Source organism: Falco peregrinus, chromosome 10 (genome assembly GCF_023634155.1).
Source record: "Falco peregrinus isolate bFalPer1 chromosome 10, bFalPer1.pri, whole genome shotgun sequence".
Taxonomy (NCBI): Eukaryota; Metazoa; Chordata; class Aves; order Falconiformes; family Falconidae; genus Falco; species Falco peregrinus.
Window position 1 is genome coordinate 22,784,674 of NC_073730.1, and position 23,483 is coordinate 22,808,156.

General features: G+C 50.6%; 1 protein-coding gene across 14 annotated transcripts in view; it reads left to right on the forward strand.

The window, feature by feature from the left end:
- SZT2 (SZT2 subunit of KICSTOR complex) overlaps positions 1-23,483 on the forward strand; it is a 60,574-nt gene that overhangs the window by 12,973 nt on the left and 24,118 nt on the right. For 10 of the 14 annotated variants that reach the window (XR_008748938.1, XR_008748939.1, XM_055814933.1 and 7 more), the window contains exons 10-46: positions 1,253-1,484; positions 2,136-2,265; positions 3,517-3,659; positions 4,311-4,463; positions 4,815-4,929; positions 7,518-7,723; positions 8,159-8,383; positions 8,783-8,861; positions 9,219-9,316; positions 9,569-9,737; positions 10,231-10,345; positions 11,716-11,829; positions 12,324-12,521; positions 12,641-12,753; positions 13,262-13,403; positions 13,942-14,106; positions 14,352-14,556; positions 14,775-14,887; positions 15,339-15,597; positions 17,022-17,187; positions 17,270-17,362; positions 17,547-17,628; positions 17,767-18,048; positions 18,414-18,552; positions 18,810-18,926; positions 19,045-19,108; positions 19,489-19,674; positions 19,745-20,083; positions 20,222-20,411; positions 20,791-20,865; positions 21,082-21,220; positions 21,456-21,576; positions 21,789-21,918; positions 22,034-22,186; positions 22,300-22,402; positions 22,782-22,899; positions 23,132-23,243. Coding sequence is in view for 12 of the 14 variants with exons in the window: in XM_055814933.1 (XP_055670908.1) it covers positions 1,253-1,484; positions 2,136-2,265; positions 3,517-3,659; positions 4,311-4,463; positions 4,815-4,929; positions 7,518-7,723; positions 8,159-8,383; positions 8,783-8,861; positions 9,219-9,316; positions 9,569-9,737; positions 10,231-10,345; positions 11,716-11,829; positions 12,324-12,521; positions 12,641-12,753; positions 13,262-13,403; positions 13,942-14,106; positions 14,352-14,556; positions 14,775-14,887; positions 15,339-15,597; positions 17,022-17,187; positions 17,270-17,362; positions 17,547-17,628; positions 17,767-18,048; positions 18,414-18,552; positions 18,810-18,926; positions 19,045-19,108; positions 19,489-19,674; positions 19,745-20,083; positions 20,222-20,411; positions 20,791-20,865; positions 21,082-21,220; positions 21,456-21,576; positions 21,789-21,918; positions 22,034-22,186; positions 22,300-22,402; positions 22,782-22,899; positions 23,132-23,243 (5,583 nt within the window). In the remaining 2 variants the exon portion in view is untranslated. Of the gene's footprint in view, positions 1-1,252; positions 1,485-2,135; positions 2,266-3,516; positions 3,660-4,310; positions 4,464-4,814; positions 4,930-7,517; positions 7,724-8,158; positions 8,384-8,782; positions 8,862-9,218; positions 9,317-9,568; positions 9,738-10,230; positions 10,346-11,715; positions 11,830-12,323; positions 12,522-12,640; positions 12,754-13,261; positions 13,404-13,941; positions 14,107-14,351; positions 14,557-14,774; positions 14,888-15,338; positions 15,598-17,021; positions 17,188-17,269; positions 17,363-17,546; positions 17,629-17,766; positions 18,049-18,413; positions 18,553-18,809; positions 18,927-19,044; positions 19,109-19,488; positions 19,675-19,744; positions 20,084-20,221; positions 20,412-20,790; positions 20,866-21,081; positions 21,221-21,455; positions 21,577-21,788; positions 21,919-22,033; positions 22,187-22,299; positions 22,403-22,781; positions 22,900-23,131; positions 23,244-23,483 lie in introns of those variants that run through there. The other 4 variants (XM_055814934.1, XM_055814944.1, XM_055814938.1 and 1 more) reach the window with 3 other exon arrangements.

Consider the following 23,483-nt stretch of genomic DNA (forward strand, 5'->3'; position numbering starts at 1 on the left):
TAGGTGCAGCTAGATCCAGTCTTAGTCTCAGACTTGGACAACTGTTTGTGTCTAAAGGAATTAACTACGTGGATTTCATTAGTATTATTTTAGCATGCTATCAGACACTTGCCAAGGATCTGTTGCAAATGAGGAGCCTCTCCACTCTTGGTAAGGAAGGATCCCTTAGTCTCAGATAAGGAATCTAAAACCTTGAGAGGTGTCCCTGCCCAAGGGGAGAGTCACCTGGTGAACAGTCCAGCTGCAACTTACGGAGAACTCAAAGCAGGCTCATCCAAAGATCTGTCGTTAGCAGAAGGCCTTTCTCTGCTCAAGGAGCAGCCGTGAGAGGCATCCCGGCTCAAGGGGAGGTCACCGCCGTGCAGCCATGCTGCCTCGCAGGGAGAGCTCGGAGAAGGCTCGCTCAGGCTGTCGTATTTATGGGATAAAGGGTTTGGCTTGTGGTCAAATGGCATACAATGGGAAAGGTACGCATGAGACTCCTTGTACCCACAACTTTCTTCCTGGATAAATGAGTCTTGGAAAAGCCACCCACTATTCATGTGTTGGTCGCGTGATGGGTGTTCCAAGCTCGCACGCATCAGTGCTCGCTGTGTCACTCTGCTCCTTTGTGGGTTTCCTAAAGGAGTTCTTGGCCCAGCTGCGGCTCAGGCCTTCACCTCCTTTGGAGCCTGTACCCAACTGTCGCTAGTTTGGCTAAGGGATTGAGTCCATCTGTCACAAGAAGCTTTTGATGGTGGAAGTTCTGGATTTCATGAAATACTATATGTGCAGGAAGAACATGGAATTTAATCTAAGAATTGGGCATCACCTTCCAGGTTGTTGATGATCTGGGCCCATCACGTCCAAAAGTCTGTTTCTCCAGTGGGATGTATTAACTGCAGAGTGCAGATAAGAAAACTTCATAGCTTAAAGACGCTGCTCATCTGTGCAAAGCAACGTTTTTCTTGGAAACAAAGATGAGGTTGTGAAGAAGTGAGCCTATTGCAAATGTCAGCACCTCCTCCGAGTTTCAGTTGCTTTCTCTAGTGTAAATACTACATGTACATTTAAAGAACTGTTCACCAAATGCTGCAGTGTGATCAAAGCCTTTCTGTGTTGGGGGAGGAGGGAGAATGCCTTCAGCTAGAGCAGTTGTTAGATTACTTGTCTTCCTCATAGCAATCACACAATCTCACAGTACTCAGGAGCTCCTGGTCAGAGATAAAACTCAGATCTGTACCAAACAACTTATTCCTCTGCTCCTATGCAGGTGGGTCTCAGCTGGAGGTGAAACTAGTACTGCTTTGGAAGCATAACATGAGGATAGAGTACTTAGCTGTGACACCCTGGCCCCTGGACCCATCGAAGCGCAGCACATGGGTGGAAGTGACGATGGAGGGAAGCTATGACATCTTGCATGACATCAGTTGCACCATGAGGAAGCCTATCACCAGTCTGTACCGCACTACAGTCATCCGGCGCTTCTGGAACACCTTGCAGAGGTGAGCTGGACCATCCCTAGCAGTTCCCAGTGTCTGATGTAACCAAGAAATTCCTTCCTTGGTGTGCTGGGGCATGGGTTATGCAGGTGGCCATCCCAATCCAGGGTCCCAGAGGAACATGCTCTGAAGAAGAGGCGTAGCTGGTGACAAGCTTGCCTTCTAGCCAAGGAAAAGACTTGAACCAGCCTGTGACCTAATTTGTAAGATTGCTTCGTGGTGAATGTATTGATGCCCTGAGTCCTGATCCTGTGATGCAAACCTTAACTCTGACTGCCATCCCATGGAGGTGGTATGTTCTTACAGCACAGCCTTGCCGCTCTGCTGTGTGGTCACACTAGGAGCAACACCTCATGTTTCTAGGCCTGAAGGGCCTGTGGGTTATAGTCATTTCCTGGCTATTCAGCAGATGCCTTCTCTAGTACTTCATTCGCAACTCTGATCATCCTCTTTACGTATTAGGCTGTTGCATTTGAACTCCCGTAACATGCTCTTTGCAATCAGGCATTGAATTCCAGCATTGCCCTAGAAAGCTATATCAGTGTAGATGTGCTCCCAGTAGACAGGGAGTGCTGTGTGTGCAGGCACTGGGCTGGCTGGAGCAGTAGTGGGGAGAGTGTGGGCTTTTGTGGCTGACTGCCTCTTCTCTTTCAGCATCAACCAGACAGATCAGATGTTGGTTCATCTGCAGTCTTTCGACACAGTCCCAGAACATTTTACCATTCCTGAGAGCACCAAGAACGGGGTGCCCCTCTTCTACATCCCCCCAGGCTCCACCACTCCGGTATGTTCCCATTTAATGTGGCATGGGTTGTCCCTCCTGCCTATTCTGTCTTGCAGCAGGGGTTGCTGAGTCCCAACAGGCAATCAGCATCTTTTGTAACTCTCAGGCTTTATCTGTTGCACTTTGTCCTGCTCTGTAACAGAGTTCAGGTGCATTGCAGTGCCTGTGAACATCCCATCCCATACTTTTCCCCTCTGAGACATCACCCTTTGTCCTTATTGCTGCAGCTACACCTCTAAGCCCCACAGCAAGTCTCCTAATTGTTCTGTGAAGCCTCCTGTAGTGATGTTACGTGTGAGACCAATGGGGAGGCTGACACATTTATTTTTGCCATGTTTTCTCAGTGGTTACCTCATATATATGGAGTTGCTGCTGGCAGTCTTGTGCCCTGGTGACATAGCTCAGCATTGTCAGTTGAAGATACAGGATGTGTTGAATAGTTATAGTTTCATAGGTTTATTGCTCTGAGCACTCATGTGGAAGGTGCAAGAGAGATACTTGTCATCTGCACAGTAGAAACTGAACAAAATATGAGCTAATGGTTTCCACTGCAAAATTCAAACTCATTGAAGCTCACTGAGCAGAAGTGTTAACATATTATCTATTCCCTGCTAGCAATGTCCTTGGCACTGGTAGGAGATGACTAGCAGATATCAAAGCTAGGGGAGCTTTAATTTAAGAGAACTATCCCTTTAATTTTATTACTTAAGCCTTTTGCTTTATTAGTAAATTTTCACTGTGTAAGGTTATATATCCCTCTTTATATCTGGAGCATCCCACTTTATGGCTAACCAACACTTAATTTCTGTGTCAGCAGAGTGGCTATAGTTGGTGGGGTCAGTGTTACCATACAAACATGTTAGAGTTGCCCAGTGCCACCTACTGCTGGTACCGTATTTGAGCACTCTCAGACGAGTTATCTCAGTGTCTAATTGCTCTGCTGACACAAGCCATACATCCCCCTCTCAACACCACTACATATGCCATCTTTTCCATGGTTGATTTACTTGATGATAAGTAGTTCAATTCCTAATTAACTTGACATTTCAGGAACCTGATCTATTTTTTCTTACATTGTACTGTGTGTTTCAATGTGAACGCACTTAGTTATTCTGCTGAGAGGCAGTTACTGAAAGCTGGGGATGCAGCTAACCTTCTAAGCCTCTACAGCTCAGCTGCTAGAGAAATTCCAGCTCGCTCTGGTTGGAACCAGACAGTTTCTTGCTGAATATTGCCCTGTCATTTTCCCAGGTACTATCCCTGCAGCACAGTGGGTCTGACTCAAGCCATTCCCAGTTTGCCTCTTACTGGAAGCCTATCCTTTCTATGGATGCCAACTTCTGGCAGAGGTGGCTGCACATGCATCGTATAGTCCTCCTCCTGGAGCATGACACGTATGTAACTTGGCTGAGCTCACGTGCACGGTGTGGGCCAGCCTGGGGAAGTGGGGCATCCAGCTCAGTCCAGCTGCAGAGCTGCAGCTGTCTTGCAGGTGCCTATGCCCAAGGAAGGGCCTTGCTAGTGCGACCTGGTGGATGGTGGAGGCTCATTTATCTGAGGGACTATGGGTTGGGAAGTCAACTTGTCAAGAGGAGGGCTGTTCTCAGGAGCATAAAATGTTTCTCAAGTCCCTTTTGGGTCTGGATTTCCTGCATGCAGGGGCTGTGGAACATCCAGTTGGAGCTATCCCGCATGTTTTTGCTTGCTGCTGGGAAACACCTTGCCTGAAGGCATTGCTTTCCTGAGGCTGGTCCTAGTCGCAGAGTTGTGTGAATAATAGCCATATATTGCATGGAAGGGGATAGAAACAGTATGAGGGTGTGCTCTGCGCAAGGTGGAGAGCGGGATCCCTCTGCGCTCGGGGAGTGTGTGGCTCTGGCCCAGAGGCACAGGTAGGGGGGTGCCTGGTTATTGGCTGCTGTGGAGGAGTAAGGCTGGTGTACCAGTCAGAGGGTGGGTTGGAATGGATGTAGCAAAGTCTCTATGGGATTTGGGGGAAGAAGAGAAACTATGGTTCTGAAGTGGCTTTCTGCCACACCCTGCAGGCCTGTGCCCAAGCACCTGCACACACCGGGCAACAACGGCCGCTACAGCACCATCCAGTGCCGCATCTCTCACTCGGCGCTCACCTCCCTGCTGCGGGACTGGAGCAGCTTCGTGCTGGTGGAGAGCTACTCCTACGTCAAACTGATACAGGGGTGAGTGGCTCTGAAGCAGTCTGGTGTGGGGAACTGGGCATAGGGCCAGACCAAAGATCCAGTTAGAGCAGTATGCTGTGATGGGCCAGAAGCAGATGTCTAGAGGAGAGGATAAGAGCGAGATAAGCAGGTATGAAACCCTGTGTATTCTGAATTGCTGCCACCGTGTTCCAGGTACAGCCCAGAGGGAGAGGGAAACCACCTGGGGGGTTCTGCATGCTACAACCGATGTGTGTTGCTGCCAAGTTGTGTGGGCTGTTGATCTCTGAAAAGCAGGCCTCACCTTGGTCTGACGTGACTGAGCAGCAAGATCTGTGCTATTTCAGCCCTGTCTTAATCCCTCCTCCCTAGTTCTGAGGATCCCACGCCTTCCTCGTTTTATGTGGTGCGGATCATCTCCAAAGCTCCCTGCATGGTTCTCCGGCTGGGATTCCCTATTGGCACACCAGCACAGGCCAGGAACAAGGTGAGAGCTGGTTGGCTGCTTCCTGGGTTAGGAGCAGAGCAAGAAGTTCTGGATGTGGAAGTGGGGTAGATCACAGGTGACACTGTGAGCAGGTATCCTCTAATAACTAACTGCTAGGTTAAGGCTTAAATGGGTGTGAATTTACTGTAACAGAAAGGGACAATTTGGACAGAGCTTTCTGTGTTAAGTCTATGAAAGATCTAAACCCAAAAACTCGAAGAATAGTTGGTCACATGAATATTTTTCCCACTGCTTAATTTAACTGTGGGACTTGAAATGACTCGAAGGTTACCTAGTCTGCCTGTGTGACCAAAGCACAATCAATACCCTGTCAGGAGCAGCAAGTACTTGTCTGACTCATCTGTAAAGACCTCTGTGATGGATGTACTGCATGTTCCCTAGGCTATCAGCTTCAGTAGGTGGTGAATTGCACATGTATATTATATTATTTGGGCAAGGAAGAGTTATTAAATGCAAACAATGCCCCACATGAGCAGTACAGGGAAAGAATGTAATACCCAGACAATGATTTAAAGATCTGCAAGCCTGCTAGATAGGCTTTTATGTACCAAAAGAAATGGGCCGTGCTAGTCAGATTCAGAAGGTGGGGTTACTGTGTGGACTGTTTCTCCAGCTCTAATGGCTGAGACAAGTCGAAGCGTTCCTAGGTAAAACAGTAAGTATGAGGAAAATGTCCTGCTATTAAGTTGTGTGAACCTGTTGTTAGAAGCAAGAGGTTTATCGTTAAACCTGTTAAATTTGTCTTCATGAAAGCAATCTTTGTTTTGTCTCACTTAGCTTTAGTGTTAGATTAGTCTGAGGAGAAGCTGACAAACGTGGGAAGGACCATCTCTTTCAGAGATAATGAACCCAGATAACACTAAATGCTCTGGCACTCTGGAGGATCTGCCCTTTCATGTTTTAAGAGGATCCAGGCTTTGGGCACTGGTTGCTGGGCCAACACGTGGGCTGGTAATGCCAAGTGACAGGTTTTAGGAAGGAGTTCCCTCTGGCAGGTGTAAGTTAATACCTGTTTCACGAAGACGGTGTGAGACAGGCACCATACCCTGCAGCTCTGGGCAAGCTCCAGATGACTGCAGCAGGAGCTATACGTAGATCTTAAATGGTATCAAATGGTATCATGCGCAATCTTTTTCTTTTCTTTTTTTTTCTTTTTTTTTTTTTTTTTCTTTTTTGCCTGCCATAGGGCTGATTAGTTACCCGGTGTGGAGGATGGCAGTAGAACTTTTAAGTTCTACTTACTTACACCTGGTTTAAGGGGAAGGTTTTTTTGTGTTGAGTTACTCAAATTTCCAATGTTTAAGGGAAGGAAAGCACCTTGTACAGTCTGACTTTCAGAAGGCTTTTGGTGAGACTTGATACATGGCACAATGTAGAACTGGAGTAGGAATGGGGTGTCATAAAGCAGAAACTGTCTTGGAGAACAAGGCAAGGATATTGAAAAAGTGCTCTGTTCTCATCAAAGCAGCAGCTGTTTGTGGTTTCCCTGCCCTTTGACCTGCTACCTACTTGCAGATGAGTTTCCCAATCTGTTTACTAGTCAAAGCTATTTGGTTTTGTCTGCCCTTCCATCCTGCGTGCTTTGTGGACACCTAGGCAGCACAACAGTGGCTAGAAGCCAGTATTAATAACTGCAAAACAGCAGACGTTGGGTTTGGGAGCTTTAACACCATCAGCAATTCTGCATTATCAGTATGAAACCATGAAGGAGACCCAAGTGGCATTGTAGTGCAGGAAGAGCTGTGCTTCACATTTGGATTTGGGGACACTCCTTTCCTTGAAAAAAACATAATAATGATGGGGAAAGTTGCTGAAATAATTAGTGTTGAGGAGGGAGATGGAGACTGCTGTTCTGTTGGCCTGCCATGGTAATGGAAATTAAAACGAGTTGAACAAAGATCATGAAAAGAAACCTAACCATGGAAATTTCAAAGAAACCCCTGGAGCACTGTGGGCATCAGGTGCTGGTGTGCTTAGAACCATATTCAGAGCTGCTAAAAGGAGTAATCAGGAAGTAGTTTTGCAAGTATCTTGGAAAAAATTAAGCTAAAAAATAACCTAAGCTCTTGAAACCTTTTACCATAGAGGTTTGACACATGAGCATGATAGCGGGGGAGCACATCAGCTGTGGGAACAGTCTTGCTCTGTCTTATATGTATTAGTTTACATTTACTGTAGGCTGTTGAGGAGAGGAGGAGGGGAGGAATGAGGGTGGGTGCTCAGACTGCTTCTGTGGAGGAGCTGGCATCCCGTTAATTTGTTTTTCGTCATGGTTATGGAAGACGATTTATTCAGCCTTGAAATCGTCTTTGGGGTTTTTTTTGATCTTTCTTTTGCTTTTAAAAATATTTGTAATTGTTAAAACATGGACCTAAGAACCTTGTGTCATCTTGATCTCAGTCTTGCTAGTGCCTAAGAAGTAAAATGACCTTTCACTCCTGCTCATCAGTATATTCAAGGAATGTTCTATTCCTTTTAGTCAGGCTCTTGTTCTGGAAGCTTATTTTGAATAGCTTATGTCTCCAGACAAAGGTGGTCATACTTACCTTTTGCTTTTGCCATGACAGATAGTGGAGGAGTTACGGGACCGAATCTTGCAGCTGCGCTTTCCCCACAGGGTCCAGAGCAAGGAGGCAACTCCAAAAGCAAAGAGGAAAATGTTTGGCAGTAGTTCTCCCTCCAAGTCTCCACCTGTGGCTGGGGCCCAGTCAGCCCTCTCAGACAGACCCTGCCTTGTTGTGCTGCACAAACCATTGGAGAAGCTACTCATCAGGTAGTGATGGAGATCCAGGCCATCAGCACAGCCTCCTTGCCCTGGGAAGTGGGAGAGAGGAGGATCTGTGGACGGTGCTGCCAGTTGCAGGATGAGAGTGCTGTGAAGCTGGTGCTTGTTGGGATGGGTTTGGGTTGTGTGGCTGGGAATGGCACACAGCCATGTACACAGTGGCACACAGAATGTAGTCTGGGAGGGCTGTGACTTGCAGCGCGGAGCCTTGCTTGACCCGCAGATTTGTTACTCCTAACTAACGTGATGCAAAAGCAAATTTAGTTACTGCTGTCTGAGCAGGATCCTGTGCTGGACTAGCTATGTTTTGCTGCTGGAGGGCTCTGTCCTGAACCCAGCAAGTGGGCGGTGAATGCAGACAGCTCTGGCCCTGAGCAGAACATTCTTTCCACCTCAGCAAGCCACACTTCTGCCCTCTTTTAGGTATGAGAAGCTGCCTTCTGACTATCGAGCCCCCTTCATCCTCAACCTGGAGCATCCCCCAGTGTCTGGCCCACTTACTATGGTGGCCAATCGTACTGCCTCTTCCACCCTGGCCTCTCTGTCCCGCTACTTCTATCACCAGCGTTGGATCTGGAGTGTCCAGTCGGGGCTGGCACCGGCCGTGCCCATCACCGCTGTAGCCCAGCTCCTTTCCACACTCACAGAGTAAGTTGCACACCTGAATGACGGTGCTTTCTCCAGCTAGTCCTGGGGGTGTGGAGAAAGCAGGGTTGATCTTATTATACACCTGAAGCTGCTGTGCAGAGGGTTTTGGTCCTGTGTACAGCTTCTAGAGCTACTTGGACCAGTGCTTTACCCAGTTCTACAGGTGAGGAAAAGGAGAGTCCTGGAAGACATACAAAAGGGCAAGAGGTGTTACTGTGCCTGCAGTATGCTGATCTTCACACAGGCTGTCCTGTGCGAAGTGTCACATCTCCCCATTCTCTGTGTGTAGCTTCTTTGGAAGGAAGGTGTTAGGGGGTGAAGGGTGTTGTCATTCTTGTGTTTGAGGCTTGCAGTATGGGTAGAGAAGTCCACTGTGTCTGACTGCCTCTCTGTTGCCAGGGTTCGTCTGTCAGAGGGTTTCCACTTTGCATCCAGCGGGGATGGAATTATCAACATGGTGCTGGAGCTGCCCATACAGGTGAGCCTGGTGCTGCAGCGTGGACGCAGTCCTTCGTTGCTTCTTCTGATGTGGATTCAACTTCCTGTGATGGGATTTCCCATTTGCCTCCAGAACACCCCCTTGATGTATACAGGGAGACCTGCCTCCTTCCTGGAAGTAAAGCAGCTTGTGTGTTGGTCATTTTCCTGTCATAATCTGCAGTTGGAGTGCTGCTTTGCTGGGGACAGTGCTGTGCTGGAGGAGTGAGGCTGGGACAGGCTTGCTTTCTCCACCGCTGCTGGTGGAGCTGGGTGGTGGGGCTGTGTTGTACAGGGGGGCACTGAGTAGGTGTGGGCTGTTGCTGCTGGCCCGGCTTACGCAGTGTCTCCCCTCCAGATTGACGGCTCAAGTGAGAGCAGCAATGGCAAAGAGCAGCACACCTGTGTCGTCCAATACATCCTCTTCCCGCCCCACTCCACCTCCACCAAGGACAGGTGAGGCTGTTGCCCTGCTCCCAGGGAGGGCTGGCAGTGGAATTACAGCTCCAGACTTGCCCTTTGCAGGCAGTGTGGGAAGAAGTCCTTCATCATCTAGTACATACAACTGGCTGTCATGGATTGATGGCTAGTTAGCTGGGGCTTTATCTGCAAACCTAGGGTTTGTGTGGCTGCTCTCACGGCTCTGAGAGGAGCTGCAGTGGGCTGCTGGCTCTGTGCCATCTTGCAGGACTTATGTCTTTCTTCTAGCTTTTCCACAGATGATGACAACGATACAGAGGTAGAGGCCATCGAGGTGGACACAGAACTGAACCTGGTCACTGAGTGCTGGGTAGAGCCACAGAGCGGCCATGTCCACAGTACTGCTGAAAACTGGAAGCACCTCCATGGCTTGCCCTACCAGAAAATACCTAAAGCGGTGAGTCCCTGAAAGGGATAGGGGCATGGGCTCTTTTGTCGAGGTAGAAGAGGTTTATTGCAAGTGCATCGCAACACTGCAGGTGAATTACTGAGGGCCAGAAGAGATGGGAATGCTGTTAATGAGAGACTGAGATTTCTAAAAGAGGAACTGGGCTACTGCACAGAAAAGGTTTCTGGATTGCAAGGTAGTGGATGTAGTGCTGCTTTGGGATAGGTGGGAAAATACAAATTACTTTGTCAAGAGCCATTCCGTTGGAGGGGAGCAAACTGGACCAGAGCAGGGATTGCAGGCAGTACTGCAAATGCACCTCTTGAACATGGTAAAAAGAGGCTAAAGGGCTGGTGGAGAAGGAGGGAGCAATGAGTGAGAATAGGGCAAGTCAGGGGATGAGATTTTGGGTGTTTCCTGTCCTTGCTTTTAGACTGTTTTTTCCTGCATTTGAGGTGAATAATCCTGCTGAATACAGCTGAGCCTTGACTGTTTATTGCAGCTCTATCCCCGGGACCTTGCGTGCATTGCCACCATGTTGACCTTTGAGTACATCAGCCAGTTGTGCCAGAACAAGGAGTGGGTCTGCCCTTCTTCAGACACCAAAGCTGCTGAAGGTGAGTCCAGCATGTATGTCCTAGCAGGTTTGATGGAGCAAGAGGCAGCTAGGCCCTGAATGTCTTGGGTCCCATTAAAGGTTTCTGGAAGGTGGAACAGGGAACAGGTATTTTGGAAATGACTTTCTAGACTTTGATGGCTGTGGGTCACTTTGTTGCACTTGTGCTAAGCTGCCAGAGAAATGCCTTCATCCTGGGAAGGCCAAAAAAGCATTGAGGCTTTCTGCCCAGGCTGGAGAAGTGACTAGGTGACCCTGCTTGAGCAGGGGGGTTGGACCAAATGACTTGCAGAGGTCCTTTACAACCTCATCCATTCTGTAATTCTGTGAGAGGGGCTGACTTCTGGAGCGCATGGAAGATAAGCTCACCTATACAGTGATGGGCAGGGTATGCCAGGGCAAATGGTTGTACAGCAGTTGTAAATGATGTGAAGGAAGAGCTTCTCTGTTCTCCGTTACAAGATACGGTTTCCAGAGCAGTTAGTGGGACACTTGCTTTCTGGTGGTCCTGTTCGTGTCTGGATCCTTTGTGAACGTGCCATTAGCCCACAAAGATAGGGAAGGGGACCTTAGGAGGTCTGGTCTGTCCCCTTGAGTATGTGGGAGTTCACCCTTGTCAGGCAGTCTGTTCTAGAAGCTCATTATTTTTTGCTTTCTTGTCACTAGTTCACCCTATCCTAGATCTTTTGTTTGCTTGCCTTGCAGTGAATAACACAGCAGATATTGGGTGGGTTTGAGGGAGCCAAGATCATCCCAAAGGCTGGGGACAGGACCTCAGGGAACCTTGTTGGCTCATATCACTGGCCCCGTGGGAAGGGCAGACGGCCAGGAAAACTCAGGGCCTGGTCCCTGAGGAAGAGGACTGGAAACAACTGCAGGGATGTGGAGACCCTGCCATATGGGAGATCTTTCCCAAGAGCAGGGGGGTCCTTGTCCCCGGCTATGCTGGTAATTCAGGCTGCCTCTGGCTCCCAGCACGGTTATTGCTCTCCAGCAGTGTTACGGGTGGTATTGATGTTCACTTCTTGTCCCCTGGCAACTCTGGACCTGAGCTGTGTAAGGCCTCATGGTGGCTCCCCATCCCTCCTTGTGTGAAGGGGGCAATAAGCCCAGGGAGCTCTTACAGCGAGGTATCTCTCTGTAGGTAGCTCACAACCTGCTGCAGCCTCCAGCAGACTTCGCCCTTTCACCACATTCATTCTTCGTATGCCTCTGCCCTCCCGAGCAGAGGGAGCTGGGCAGCATTGCTGTGTACCTTCACTTGTGCTGCTTGCACTGTGTCTAGGGCTGGCACTATGCATGCAGAGACGGCCTCGGAGGCTGGGCTATGTGCTGTGCACAGGCATGCTACATTCCCAATTCTTGTTGCAGATCCAGACATGGGGGCTGGTTTTCGAGTGCACGAGATTCCGTTCCAGTTCAACCTCATGAAGCTGTTGCCTAGGTGCCAGCAGGTTGAAATGTTCTTCCTAATGCTGACAAAAGGTAGGTGCCTCTTTACCACCTGCCTCCTCTTGTCCTCCCTCCATGGCTATGGGCACCCTGTCCTGTGTTTGTCTCCCTGTGCAGCGGGCGTGTGAGAGCTGCCATGCCTCTTTCAGTAGCTCAGTGCTATTCTTCCCATCTCTGCCGCCCAGGGCTGTCCAGGCATATTGCTGTTTTTCTTGGGGTGATAGTTTTGGAAGAGTTGCTCTTGAAAATTTTAAACCCAAACTGTTACTCAGTGGTGGCGGTTTCTTGTCTGTAGTCCCAAACATCTCGAGAACAGTTACAGTAGCAGGGTGAGTCAGTGCAGGGTGGCTAATGGTGCTGGAACTCCAGGGCTTCCTCAACACCCTCCAAGTCAGCCTTGCAGAGGTGCTGGGGGAGACTCCTGGCTGTATAGAAGACTTTGCAAAGGGCTGTCTCCTGGGGGCCTGGGCAGGTGGTGGCTGTGGAGGTGCTGTCCCTGAAGCTGCCATGGTTCTGTTTTGGAGCAGAGAATGAGGAGGTGACCAAGGACTCTTCGTTTGTGCCCAATGAAATGCTACTAAACCTCTTCCATGGCTGCCTGCAGCATGACCTCAGTGACCGGGAGATCCCCATGGCTGATGCTGATCATGTGGCTTTCATGGAGCAGGTTCTGCAACGGGATCGTGATGGCCATCAACCCCCCTTCACACTCCCTGTTATCAGAGGTAAGGGCCAGGAGTGTGACAGTAGTGACGCTGAGAGCTGGGGTGTTTCAGGAGCCTTGCTTTCAAGTCTCTTCCTCAGCTGGTGTTTCTCAGGTTCGTTTCTCTGTGCTCCCTTTCAGAAGAAACTCTGAAAGCCTCTGGGACCCTGGAGCAGCAGGATGCTTCTGCATCCTATCATCTTGTTGGCAGCAATGGCACCAGGGATATGACTGGCTCCACAAGTACTCTGCAGGTAGTGCTACGATGCTGTCCTTCTCCTGAGCCCTCTCTGAAGGCAAGGCAGCAGCTGGTGAAGAGAAGGAGAGTTAGTAGAAGGCTTGAGGACAGATCAAAAGGCTGGTGTTTTCCCCATGCTTGGCAGCAGTTTAAGCTGTAGCCTGTGGTTGAAGCAAGCAGGAATCTGGTAGGGGTGTGTGTAGTTGCACTTGCCATGGGCCTAGCCTGTTGCAGCAGCACTGATGCTGTGCTGCATATTGCTCAGGAACCATGGGCAATCACTGCCTGGAGGTCAGAACCAGCCCCAGTAAAGCTGGCTAAGCATCTCCTGGCTATGTGTGCTGTGTGTGCTGTGTTTCCTGGAGCCAGGCTGCTCTGAGATTGCTGCAGGGGGTGGACAGGGTGATTTCAGTGCTGTGCTGACCAGCAGTCGTGGAGGAATTAGCTCTGTGTAGTTGTTACCTGCCTCAAGGTAGGCCTGTGCCACGTGCTGTGAGCTTATCCAGCTTCTGCTTTTTCGTCAGAGCCTTGGCAACACAGAGCTGCTTGAGGATGACGTGACCCTGAGTGACACAACAGGGCCCTTTCCCCCACAGTGGCGGTGTTATGCCAAGCTGGTCAACCCGCAGCACGTGTTCCTGACCTTTCTGCCAGCCACCTTCTCAGGTGAGGCCATCTGTTGTGGGGAGCAAGAGGAGGTAGCAGTCCCAAGCATCCCCTCAGGAAAACAGCAAAAGCAGAATCAGCTGTGGTAGGACAGAGGGAAAATTGAACAGCAGAGTAGACTGAGTCTTTTTGCACCATGTGGCCAGGAGCAGAGTGGTGCAAAGTGTTAAATGTCTTGCTCTTATTTTCTTGAGCGTGATGCTTCCCACATAGTGTTTTTAGGCAGGGGATGTGGCTTTGAGTTGTTTGCTGGCTGCAACCATTGGACTGTTTTCCCTGTAGGGCTGTTAATGAATGGAGCAAGGAGACTATTAATGGGATGGTCTGGGAGAGTCCCTGCTTCTGGCCATTGTCACTGGTCTGACTTCCACTGAGCTGCTGGTGAAGGCTGGTAGGCTCAACTGGAAGTACTCTCTGGAGCTGCTCCCACGCACAAAATCCCACACACGGCAGGGACATCTGCCCTCTAGGGAATGTAGGTGGAGGGGTTAAACTGTTCTCACTGGATAGAGGGTGATTTTATTTTATTTTCTTCCAGATGTACAGAAGCTGATGGCTTGTGGGTTGGACGGACCTCCAAAAGATGAGAGTCGATCTGGAGAGGATAACGTGGGACCTGTCTGTGCAGAGCGAGTCAGGGTTGAGGCTGAAGAAGGGGACACTGCAGTGCCGTTACCTACCCTCAGCATAACACCAGCCCATGGTACTGCCTGCAGGACAGCACCTTGCTGAAGTATTAGTATTAGTAGCCTTGCTATTCCCAGTCTCACAGCTGGGCGCTGCAGGGAGTGGTTGGGTGCTGGCTGAGAATGGCCCCTGAGGTTTGAGTAGTGAGAAGCTTGTAAAACTGATACCTACCTGTGGCTGCTGCTGTGAGGGCTGTGACCTCTCAGACCAGGAATGAGAGGCACCTTGAAGGCCTTTATCTCAGGATTGTTTCTTTTGCAGAAGTGAGCCGTGACGCAGGGGAACAGGGTGGCCCCTCGCGGAGGGATGTGCATATCTCCTTCTGTCGCCAGAACTCGCAATCTGAGCTAGGCGAGTGCCGCCGATTTCGCTGCCCCATTTACATCTACAGCTGCTCTTTGGAATTGTTACGAGAGCAGCTTGTCAGCCCACGGGCACACCGTCCTCCCCGAGACATCTTTTTCAGGTAATACCATACTTGATTCCTAATCAGAAAACAGAGGACCTTTCTTGACAAGAGGCTGGCTGTAGCTGTGCTTTATTTTCTTGGGGGGGTTTTGCCTCTCTGCTTTATATCAGCCACTCCCTGTGCATGCCCTAGGGCCCTGCTTTACTGGTACCAGCGCCATTTGTAGTCTAAAATGTGTTTCATTGGTGCTGAAGGCCATGGTTCCTCTTTTCCAGGTCCCAGTCTCTGGAACGTCCTCCTACTGCTGCTTGGCTAGACCACAAGCATAAAGAGTTGGTGAGTTACTGCACGCTGCTGCAGGAGCACTCCCACCAGTGCTATGTGAAAGGTGAGGAGCAGAACAGTGGGAGCTGAGGCAGGGCTGGGGTTGGGGCTGGATCTGGGATCTTCTTGTGTGAAAGCAATGTCTCATTTTTCTAGTGAGCTTACACTGAGCAAAGGGAGGAGCTGTAGGACTTATCCTCCCACCAGGAGGGATTTAAAGATGCCTTGGTGCGTTCCCTATGGGCCTTGCATAGGCTGTTCCTGGACTTGGGGAGGGTACCTTCTGACATTTTCCTCTCACCTTCAGGGTGGCCGATCCCTAGGGCACTCTGGGATGACACAAACCTAGGCTAACCTGTAGGATTAGGCATCCTGGCTGAGTCTTGTCTCCCAGCACCTGCACTGGTCGCGAGTCTGTGTTGGAACTGGGTGAAAATCTATACGTGGCTATTCCCTGACTCCCATGGCCTTGCATCCTTGCAGTGGGGCACTCAAACACTGTGTTTGATCTGTAGGGCTGTTCAAGAGCCTTCAGCAGTCACACAGCATCAGCTCCCAGGACCTGCTCACAGCCATGGACTACTGTGAGGAGCTGCTCCAAGAGATTGATATCACCAACTTCCTGCTGACGGTGTGCAGCCATGTCCGCTCATTCCGAGAGAGCCACCAACATTTCTGTACACATTCCAAGACAGCCAGCTTCCAAGTGGGCAGCATAGAGCAAGAGGAGGAGCAGAGCTCTAGGGAACGGGGTGTCTTGGTCTCTGAATCAAGGTAGGGGCCCACCTTGGTCTTGCTTCTGTTCTAAGCATTGGGCCATGACAGATCTTTCTTCAAGCATCTTCTACTGCCTGCTAGAAGAAATGATGTAGGGCAGGTTCTAACAGAGCCATATGTAAGAACAGGTATTTCTGGTGGGATACCCAACGTGGTATGGTGTCCACCAGGGCCTTCTCTTTTTTATAATCTCTGGTGGCATCCATCCTTTTGCTTTCTCTTGTAATCTTAGCTCATTACTGTCCCATCTGTCCTGAGCTGGAGGGCAGTCTATCTCCAGGTAACCCTAAGACTGGACAAATTACACATCTGCTGCTGCTTGATTTGAGTTTGCTATTGACTCTGGTGAAAATGACAGGCTTGTTATCTTTTTCTAATGAAGGAAGTGTGATTTTTTTATATTAAAACTCTGGAAAAAATATCACAAGGGAGATAGCAAGGCAGAATCGGAATATGCTTGATGTTAACCTTCTGTCTTTCTAATCCTTAGGGTATTTATGAGGTTTGTATAGCTTCTGGAAACTTATGCAGGGGAAAAAGTACTCTACTGTGCCTTAGTGTCTGTCAAAGCAACACCCTCTTTACGTTTTTTGTCCTCTGTTTGCACTTGACTATCCTCAGTTCCTTTTATGTGAATTCACTAGCATTTGTTCGGAATCCCCAGTCCTATTTCTTCTTATACTGCAAGTCATTGGGATGAGACTGTGGTTTTGAAGACCAGTCAGTGTTTGGAAAGTGAGATGACTTCTTCAAGTGCTACTTTCCCAGAGAAGAACTGTGGGAACTTTTTTTTTTGTTTGTATGATTATGAATCACCTATCCCAATGCAGACTGTATAAACTTTACTGAAGGATGTACAGCTTGTGACACATTGCACCCAGATCTGCCATTTGTATTACTAATTCAAGTACCTGGGAGTACTTTGACTAACCAGCATCCCACTCCCCACATTGCTTTTTCTGAGTTTTAGGGACTGATTCTGTCATGGAGCTGCTGAGTAAGTATGGGCCTGAGCTCTCGCTGTGCTGCCAAGATACTAGGGGTGCTGGCGTGGTGGTATTTGCTGTGAGGTCCCCTGGACTGGGTGTTGGTAATTCAAATTGATCCAGGCCTGTCCCTACACTCAGCCACATGTCTCTGTTTCCCAGGGTGGATGTGTAGTGTGGTGTAGAGTACCTGGCAGTGGGATCAGCATGGTTAAACTACCTCAGGTCTGGCTTCAGACAGCCTGAGCACTTATGTGGGTTAGTGGGTGGCAGGAGGATTTCTGCAGCTGTAGGGGTGGGGGCCATGTAAGTCACGTTGTGTTTACACAGATGAGGTGTGGGGAACTGTGAGGTGGGATGCTTGCAGGGTAGATAATACGTATAACTAATCTTGTTTCTTGATTTGCCTGTCTGATCTGTCCACAATCCTGTCAGTGCGGAAATGGAAGACTACAGCGAGCAGGACTCCCATAACATTGCTAGCCCCACAGAGGAGCCAAAGAGCAGTGTAGGTACTAGCTGCTGTTCAGAGTTTCCCCTCTCCCTGCTGGAAATTGGACAGCCCTGCCAGGCGCACCCTGACCTGCATAAAATTATCCAGGTGAGGAATGTGGAAGCTCAGCTTTGCTCCCGCAGGAGGGTGGAGTGGAATGTCTGCTTCACATTTGGGATTTCTCTTTTAGGAAAAATTCCTGGAAATTGGAAGCTTACATTTCAAGCCGGTGCCATCAAATCCTCACTATTTCTTCTATTGCCCACCCTCAGCCAAGAAAGAGGTAGGCATGGTGCTGCCTTGGCAGGCACCTAGTCCTTGTGGGGGGAAGTAGCTTTACTTGGTGTCAGTAGCTTTACTTGGGGCTGGCAGGTGCATGGGTAGACTGAGCCCCTGGGGGCCCCATCAACAGCCTGCTGCACTGCCTGGCATGGTTCTAGTATCTGCCCTTCCTCTCTTTGTCTCAGGAGGAGGCATCTCGGGATCAGGCAGACAGGAAAGGCAGTGAGGACATGGAGGGATCAGAGGCAGAACTGGCAGCTGAGGAAGGTAATATTTGCTTACTCTGTCCTGGAGAAGAAAACGTCTGTAACCTTGCTGTGGTGATGCCTTTCAGAGTTTGGCTGTGTCTGGTGGGGTCCCTGGGTATGTGGGCCTGGTTTGCTAACAGGGGACTGTTATCAACAGGAACTGTGTCAGGGTGCTGCATCGCCACAGAGAGTGACCCAGAGCTGGAGGTGGAGTACCGTGAGAAGCTGGAGCATGAGTTCCCAGACACAGATTCCCTCTCAGACTCCAACACAGTGAATCAGGATGATGACTCCTTTAGCGTTTTGGGAGGGGACTCGCTCAATGAGCAGGAGCTCCTGGAGCAGGAGATGCCCCCGCTCTTTGTGCACCTTACCTGCTCAGTGAAGCTACGTAGCCAGCATAGCTCCATGCCCGTGCAGTCGTTGCCAACTTGTCTAGGTAAGAGCAAGCCTTGCTGTGAGGTTAAAGGGCAGTAGAGCTTTTGTCAGGCCCCTGCTGGGTGAGCAGCCCCTGGAACAAACATGCTGTATCCTAAACAGCAGTCCCTCAGGACCAGCTCTCCCTGTATGGAGACCCCCTGGATCTCCCAGCATCAGACAAGGGCTTTTTCACCAAGTCTCCCACTTGCTGTGGGATTGGTCATGGAAGGTTAAAAGAGTCATGGAGGATGGTGACTTTCTTGAACCTGTTTGGGTGTGTGGGACAGCCACCTCTTGCAGTCTCTGTACTTGCCATCAGGCTCTGTATGTGTGTAAGCAGAGCTGTTTGTTGCTTGATTCCCTTTGTCTGTGATTTCTGCTCAGGGGAGGTTCTGGGCTGCCTGGAAAGTTGCCAGGGCTTGAACACCATTGACCTGGGGGACCTCTGTGTGACCCTGGACATCTTTGTGCTGACACTGCCCCTGGAGATAGAAGTTGTGAACGCAGACATTCTGCACAACAGGTAGGTGGAAAGAGGCCCAGTCACTAACCAACCCTCTGCCTTCCCTTCGCAGCCAGCCAGTCTCCGCTCCTCTCGGTGTGCTGAGGCTCAGGATTCTCCCTCTTGCAGAGCCTGCCACAGCCCTAAGAAAACTAAAATTTTTCCAAGATAGGCTCACCTTCTCTAGGGGTCCCTTTTTCACTCTCTGGAATCTGTGTCTGTTTATCCTCTCTGGCTCAAAAGCTGATGCTCAGCCTGCTCGCTCTCTCCTTTGACAGATGCACCTCAGAGAGCAGTGTGTCCTTCACACGCTCTCCAGGGCAGCCATCCTCTTTCCGCTCAGATGAGGATATCATGCACAACTTGGAACGGCTCCCGTCCACAGGAGATGAGAGGTATGCCACTGCAGGTGTAGCGACTCCCTCATGGGTTCCATTTGCTGCCTAGGAGCTGCACTGTGGCAGCTGCACGAATGAGAAGGACTGGCTGGTTAGTTCTTCTCCTCTCTCTTAGGCACCCTGCACTTTCCAACCTCCCTGGAGTGCACAGGCAGGCTATTGAAGCGACTATGAATGAGGTAAGCCAGCCTTGCCTGCTTCTTGCTTCCAGCTGAAGCAGCGTGGCCACAGTGCACAACTGCTGCTGCACGCTTCCTAGCCTGCCCCAAGCTGCAGCCTTTGCCAACTGAACTGACTAGCAGGCCTTTCTGGTACCACGCAGGCCATTGGCCTTGTGCTCCCCAAAAGTGTGGAATTACCCTGATAAAATTCTTACTGCAGTTGGGGTGGGACAGGTAGAGCTCTCTTCTAAAGGCCTTTTCTTAGGTATGTAGAAAGAGATGAGAGATGTAGGTGACGAGAGGGGCTGCTGTCATTCCATCGGGACTTGGACCAGAATTGGGGCAGCTTTGCAAATGCAGGTCACCTAGGTCTTGCTCTGTGTCCTTGCTCTGCTCAGATCCGCTGGCTCCTGGATGATGAGATTGTGTCTGCCCTGCGCCACTCACAGGTGATCAGCACCTCAATCCTGCACCGGGTGGCCACTCACATCTATAACTCCAAGGGGCGGCCCAGCTGCCACAGCGAGGTAGTGCTACTCCAGTTTGTCTTTGGACCTGAGCACTCTCTGGAGAAGTTCAAGGAGGTAAACAGAAAGCCCTGAGGCAGCATCATACACTTAGCTAGCAGGATGCTTATTCTTCCCTGTATTGCAGGAGTTCAGAAGAATGGCTCTGCCAGGCTACATGCTTAATGCCGAAGGCAGTGACTACCACTACATCTCCATCAGCCGCCTGCACTCCAGGCGGGCAGCTCCAAACCCTTCGGGGGCACCCTGCTTGCAGCAGCCAGCTGGAGGGGGCACCAGGACAGTCCTGGGCCAGGCAGGCCAGGAGGGGAGCAGTGAAGCAGAGGCAGAAGGCTCCGAGCTACACCATGCAAGCTGTGTCCTCCCAGAAGAAGCCCGGGGTCTCTGGGGGTGGCCAGAGGGTGAGACAGGCATCGTGCCAGACACAGGAAACCTCGTAGGCGGGGGCAGCCACACACAGGATGAGGTGAGAAACACTGAGCTGGTCTGTTGGTGGCATGGTGTGGGACACTGGTAACAGAAGGTAGAAGGTTGCCGGAATATGATGGGACATTTTTTGGTGCATGTTTTTCTGGTCATTTTTGCAACCTTGGCTTGTGTGCAGGTCCCAGGAGAAGTCCTAAGCCTTGAGCAGAGCAGAGCACCTGGCCATGACTCCCTGGAGGAGGCAGCTCCAGAGACAACCATACAGTCACTGCCATCCTCATCCTCTGAAAAGGGCAACAGTGAGAAATCACTATTGGTGACACCATCTGCAGCAAGCCTGGCTGACTCTGTAACACAGGGTAGGGAAGGTAGGAGCTGCGATTGTGGGCAGGATGTACCTCAGCCTCAGGAACTTTTAAGGGAAGAGGTCATTTCTGGCTGTGGCATACAAAATATGGCTGCTGTTCCTGTTTCAGTCCCTAAACACCAGAATTGGTACCCAGGACTGTCGGTCTCTTCCTTGCCAGGGTGCTGGCAATTCACTTCTTAACAGTACCCAGAGTACTAGGCTGTGCTGCTGCACTGATATCCCTAATGACATGAAGTTCCTGGGGACTCCAGTAACGGCTGCAAGGGCCCCATTCCTCAGCACTCTCTTCTTGGCCTGTGGTGTAATGTTTCTCCTGCGCATGGGTGTGTGAAGGGGCTTAGCAAATGCTTTTATGATCAGATACTGTCTCTTTGCAGGCTCCAGCAAGCAGCGTCCCAGTCGCGTGCAGAGCCTCGTGTCGAGCCAGGGCAGCATGGACTCCGACCACCTGGGTGAGTCTGCCAGGGTAGGGGTGACCAACGGCACGCAGCCAGACACTGGCAGTGACATAGTAGTGCAGGGGTGGGGGACGACTGTGTGCCTGGGCTGGGGTGACCCCTGTGCCCTGAGGACAGGGCTTGTGAGTGGCTCTGATCTCCCAGAGCCTGCTGTGCCTGGGAGGGAGGCTGGCTTGCCAGGCCTGGGACTGACGTGAGGATACATTGCAGGTTACGATGGGGGAAGCAGTGACTCGGAGTATGAGGAGGCACTAATGAGCGACCAGGAACCCAGATGTCCCCTCATGCCGGATTTCTGGCTCATCATAAAAATCCTGCAGGACCGAGTGGAGGTGTATTACCACACACGGTAAGGAGGGTCCCCTATCTGGCCACTGCTTCTCTGTAGCAGGACCTTAATGCCACTCGGTCATCTCTGGACAGGATCTCCTCCCTGCCCAGTGTGGGTGGGGAGCTGCAGGACTGGACTGACGCTCCATAAGGGGAAAGCTGCCATCCTTCCTCACTGCGTTCCTACTTGCAGCATACAGGGACAGTCACTGTCCAGGTGCCCTGCTGACCCCTCTCTCCCCTTCCTTGTAAAGCAGCCTGAGTGTTGAGAAGGCAGCGGCAGTAGAGACAGAAGAGGAGCAGCCAGGGGAGTGCCAGAGTCTCAACCAGGTGGTGGTGAAGAAGATCAGTGAAATCTGCAGGGTTGTCAATCAGGTAACAGATCTGCAGAGCTGCCAGTTATGAGATGGGACCTCTGGAGGTTGTCTGGTCCAGGCCCAGCTCAGAGGAGGGCCTGGGGAGCCAATTCAGCTGGTAGAGCTTGGGGGTCAAAGGAAAAGGGACACAGCTAGCCCTAAGCCTTTCTTCTGTGCTGTCTTTTGCGGGCTGTGCAAGCGGTAGAACCAATTTTTTCTTATGCTTTGCAGCGCTTGCTGCTGCAGGACCTGCATGACAGCCACATATGCAACTCATTACTGGTGGCAGAAAGTGAGGAGGACATCTGGAAGAGTGAAACACCCTATACTTCATACAGGCAGCGTGTCATGCCAACAGACGGTATGAATACTCCCTTGGCCATGTCTCAGCAGCAGTGCTACTGCCTGCTCACGAGTGACTAAAAAGATGGTGACTTCCATGCTCTGGCCCCAGCTAAGTCCTACATTCTTTGTAGATTACTCTGTAGAGGAGAGCTACCAGCCCCGGGACTACCTGGCTGCCACCATGCAGTTCATGCCGGGGCACTTTGCTTGTGATGTTGTGTGGAGCACACTCATCCACGTGCATTCACGCCTCAAGATGGGCCCCAACATGGGGGTCTCGCGAGGTGCGTACAGCCCAGGTTCTCTCTCATTTTGTGTGTCCAGAGTCTGGCTTCTGGCCAGGTTGGCACACCAGAGACGGGTATGTGGGATAGCTAACGTCCCAAATTGCCCACAGCTATCCAGGCACTTCGCTCAGTGCTCAACGCCTTCTCTGTGGTCAACAGGAAGAATATGTTTGTCTACCAGGAACGTGCCACTAAATCTGTTTTCTACCTCCGGTAAGAAGCCAGCGTGACTTGTTGGCCTGACCCTGCCCTGCTACATGCGTTATGCCAGACCGAGGGCTCCTTGGGGCAGAAGGTGTCTGCCCAGCCTCAGGGACCCTGCTGCGAACCAAGCAGCAAATACCTGATTTCTGATGAGTCAGTCACATCAAACCAGGCCCCTCCTGCTCTCCCTGTGCTAAGACGTTACATGGGAGGGGAAAGGATAATTTTTTTGAGGGAGCCAGAGAGCAATTTTTCCACAAGCTCCATATAGTAAGGACTAATCCCCAAAAGTGCACAGGGGACAGCAAGGAAGACGTGGATCTTCTGTGGAGGTATGATGCTGTTGCCCTTGAAAATGGAGGCTGACTTGTCTTTCTCCTGTATTCAGACTGACTGAAACCACCTACAGTGGGAAGGTGTGGGAAGCAGAGAGCATCTTTAGTCCAGCATCTCGCTCGCTGGCACTGACACGCAGCCAGGAGCCCATTTACACTGAGGATCTAACGGTGAGTCTGCTGTTCTCTGGGAGTGGATATGGGTGCTCTTGGTCACAGGAATGGAGGGAACTCAGTAGGTCCAGCAGCCTGGATTTTATGTAGGATAAAACTTACATTGTAGATTTGTGGAGTTGGGACAGCAGTGGGTGGGTTCTGCTTGACCTTGCTGACAGCCCAGGGCAATGATAGAGCTAGAATGCACATGGGAGCTGCTGCCACATGGCTGTTTTTGCTTCTCCAGGGTTCTCGTTCCTCTCTGGATGCAGCCTCATGCCGTAGTGTGGACTCTGCCCGCCCTGTGGGACAGATAGACAGACACATCCAGCTGATGGTCCATGGTGTTGCCCCAGCAGGTAAAGTGTTACAGCACCTGGCAGCAGATGAACTGTGCTGATGTGAAGCAGAGCAATAGAACTCTGCTCCCTGCCCTCTTTGCTTGAAGAGCAGAGAAAATATCTCTCTCCTCAGCAAGCTGCTCTGCCTTAGCTCAGAGCTGTTCTCCGTTCTTTCTGGATGGGAATGTTAGGAAAGGATCCATGGCCTACGATGAAACCTCCTGCAGACTGGGTGGCTTATGCCAACTTTCCCAATGC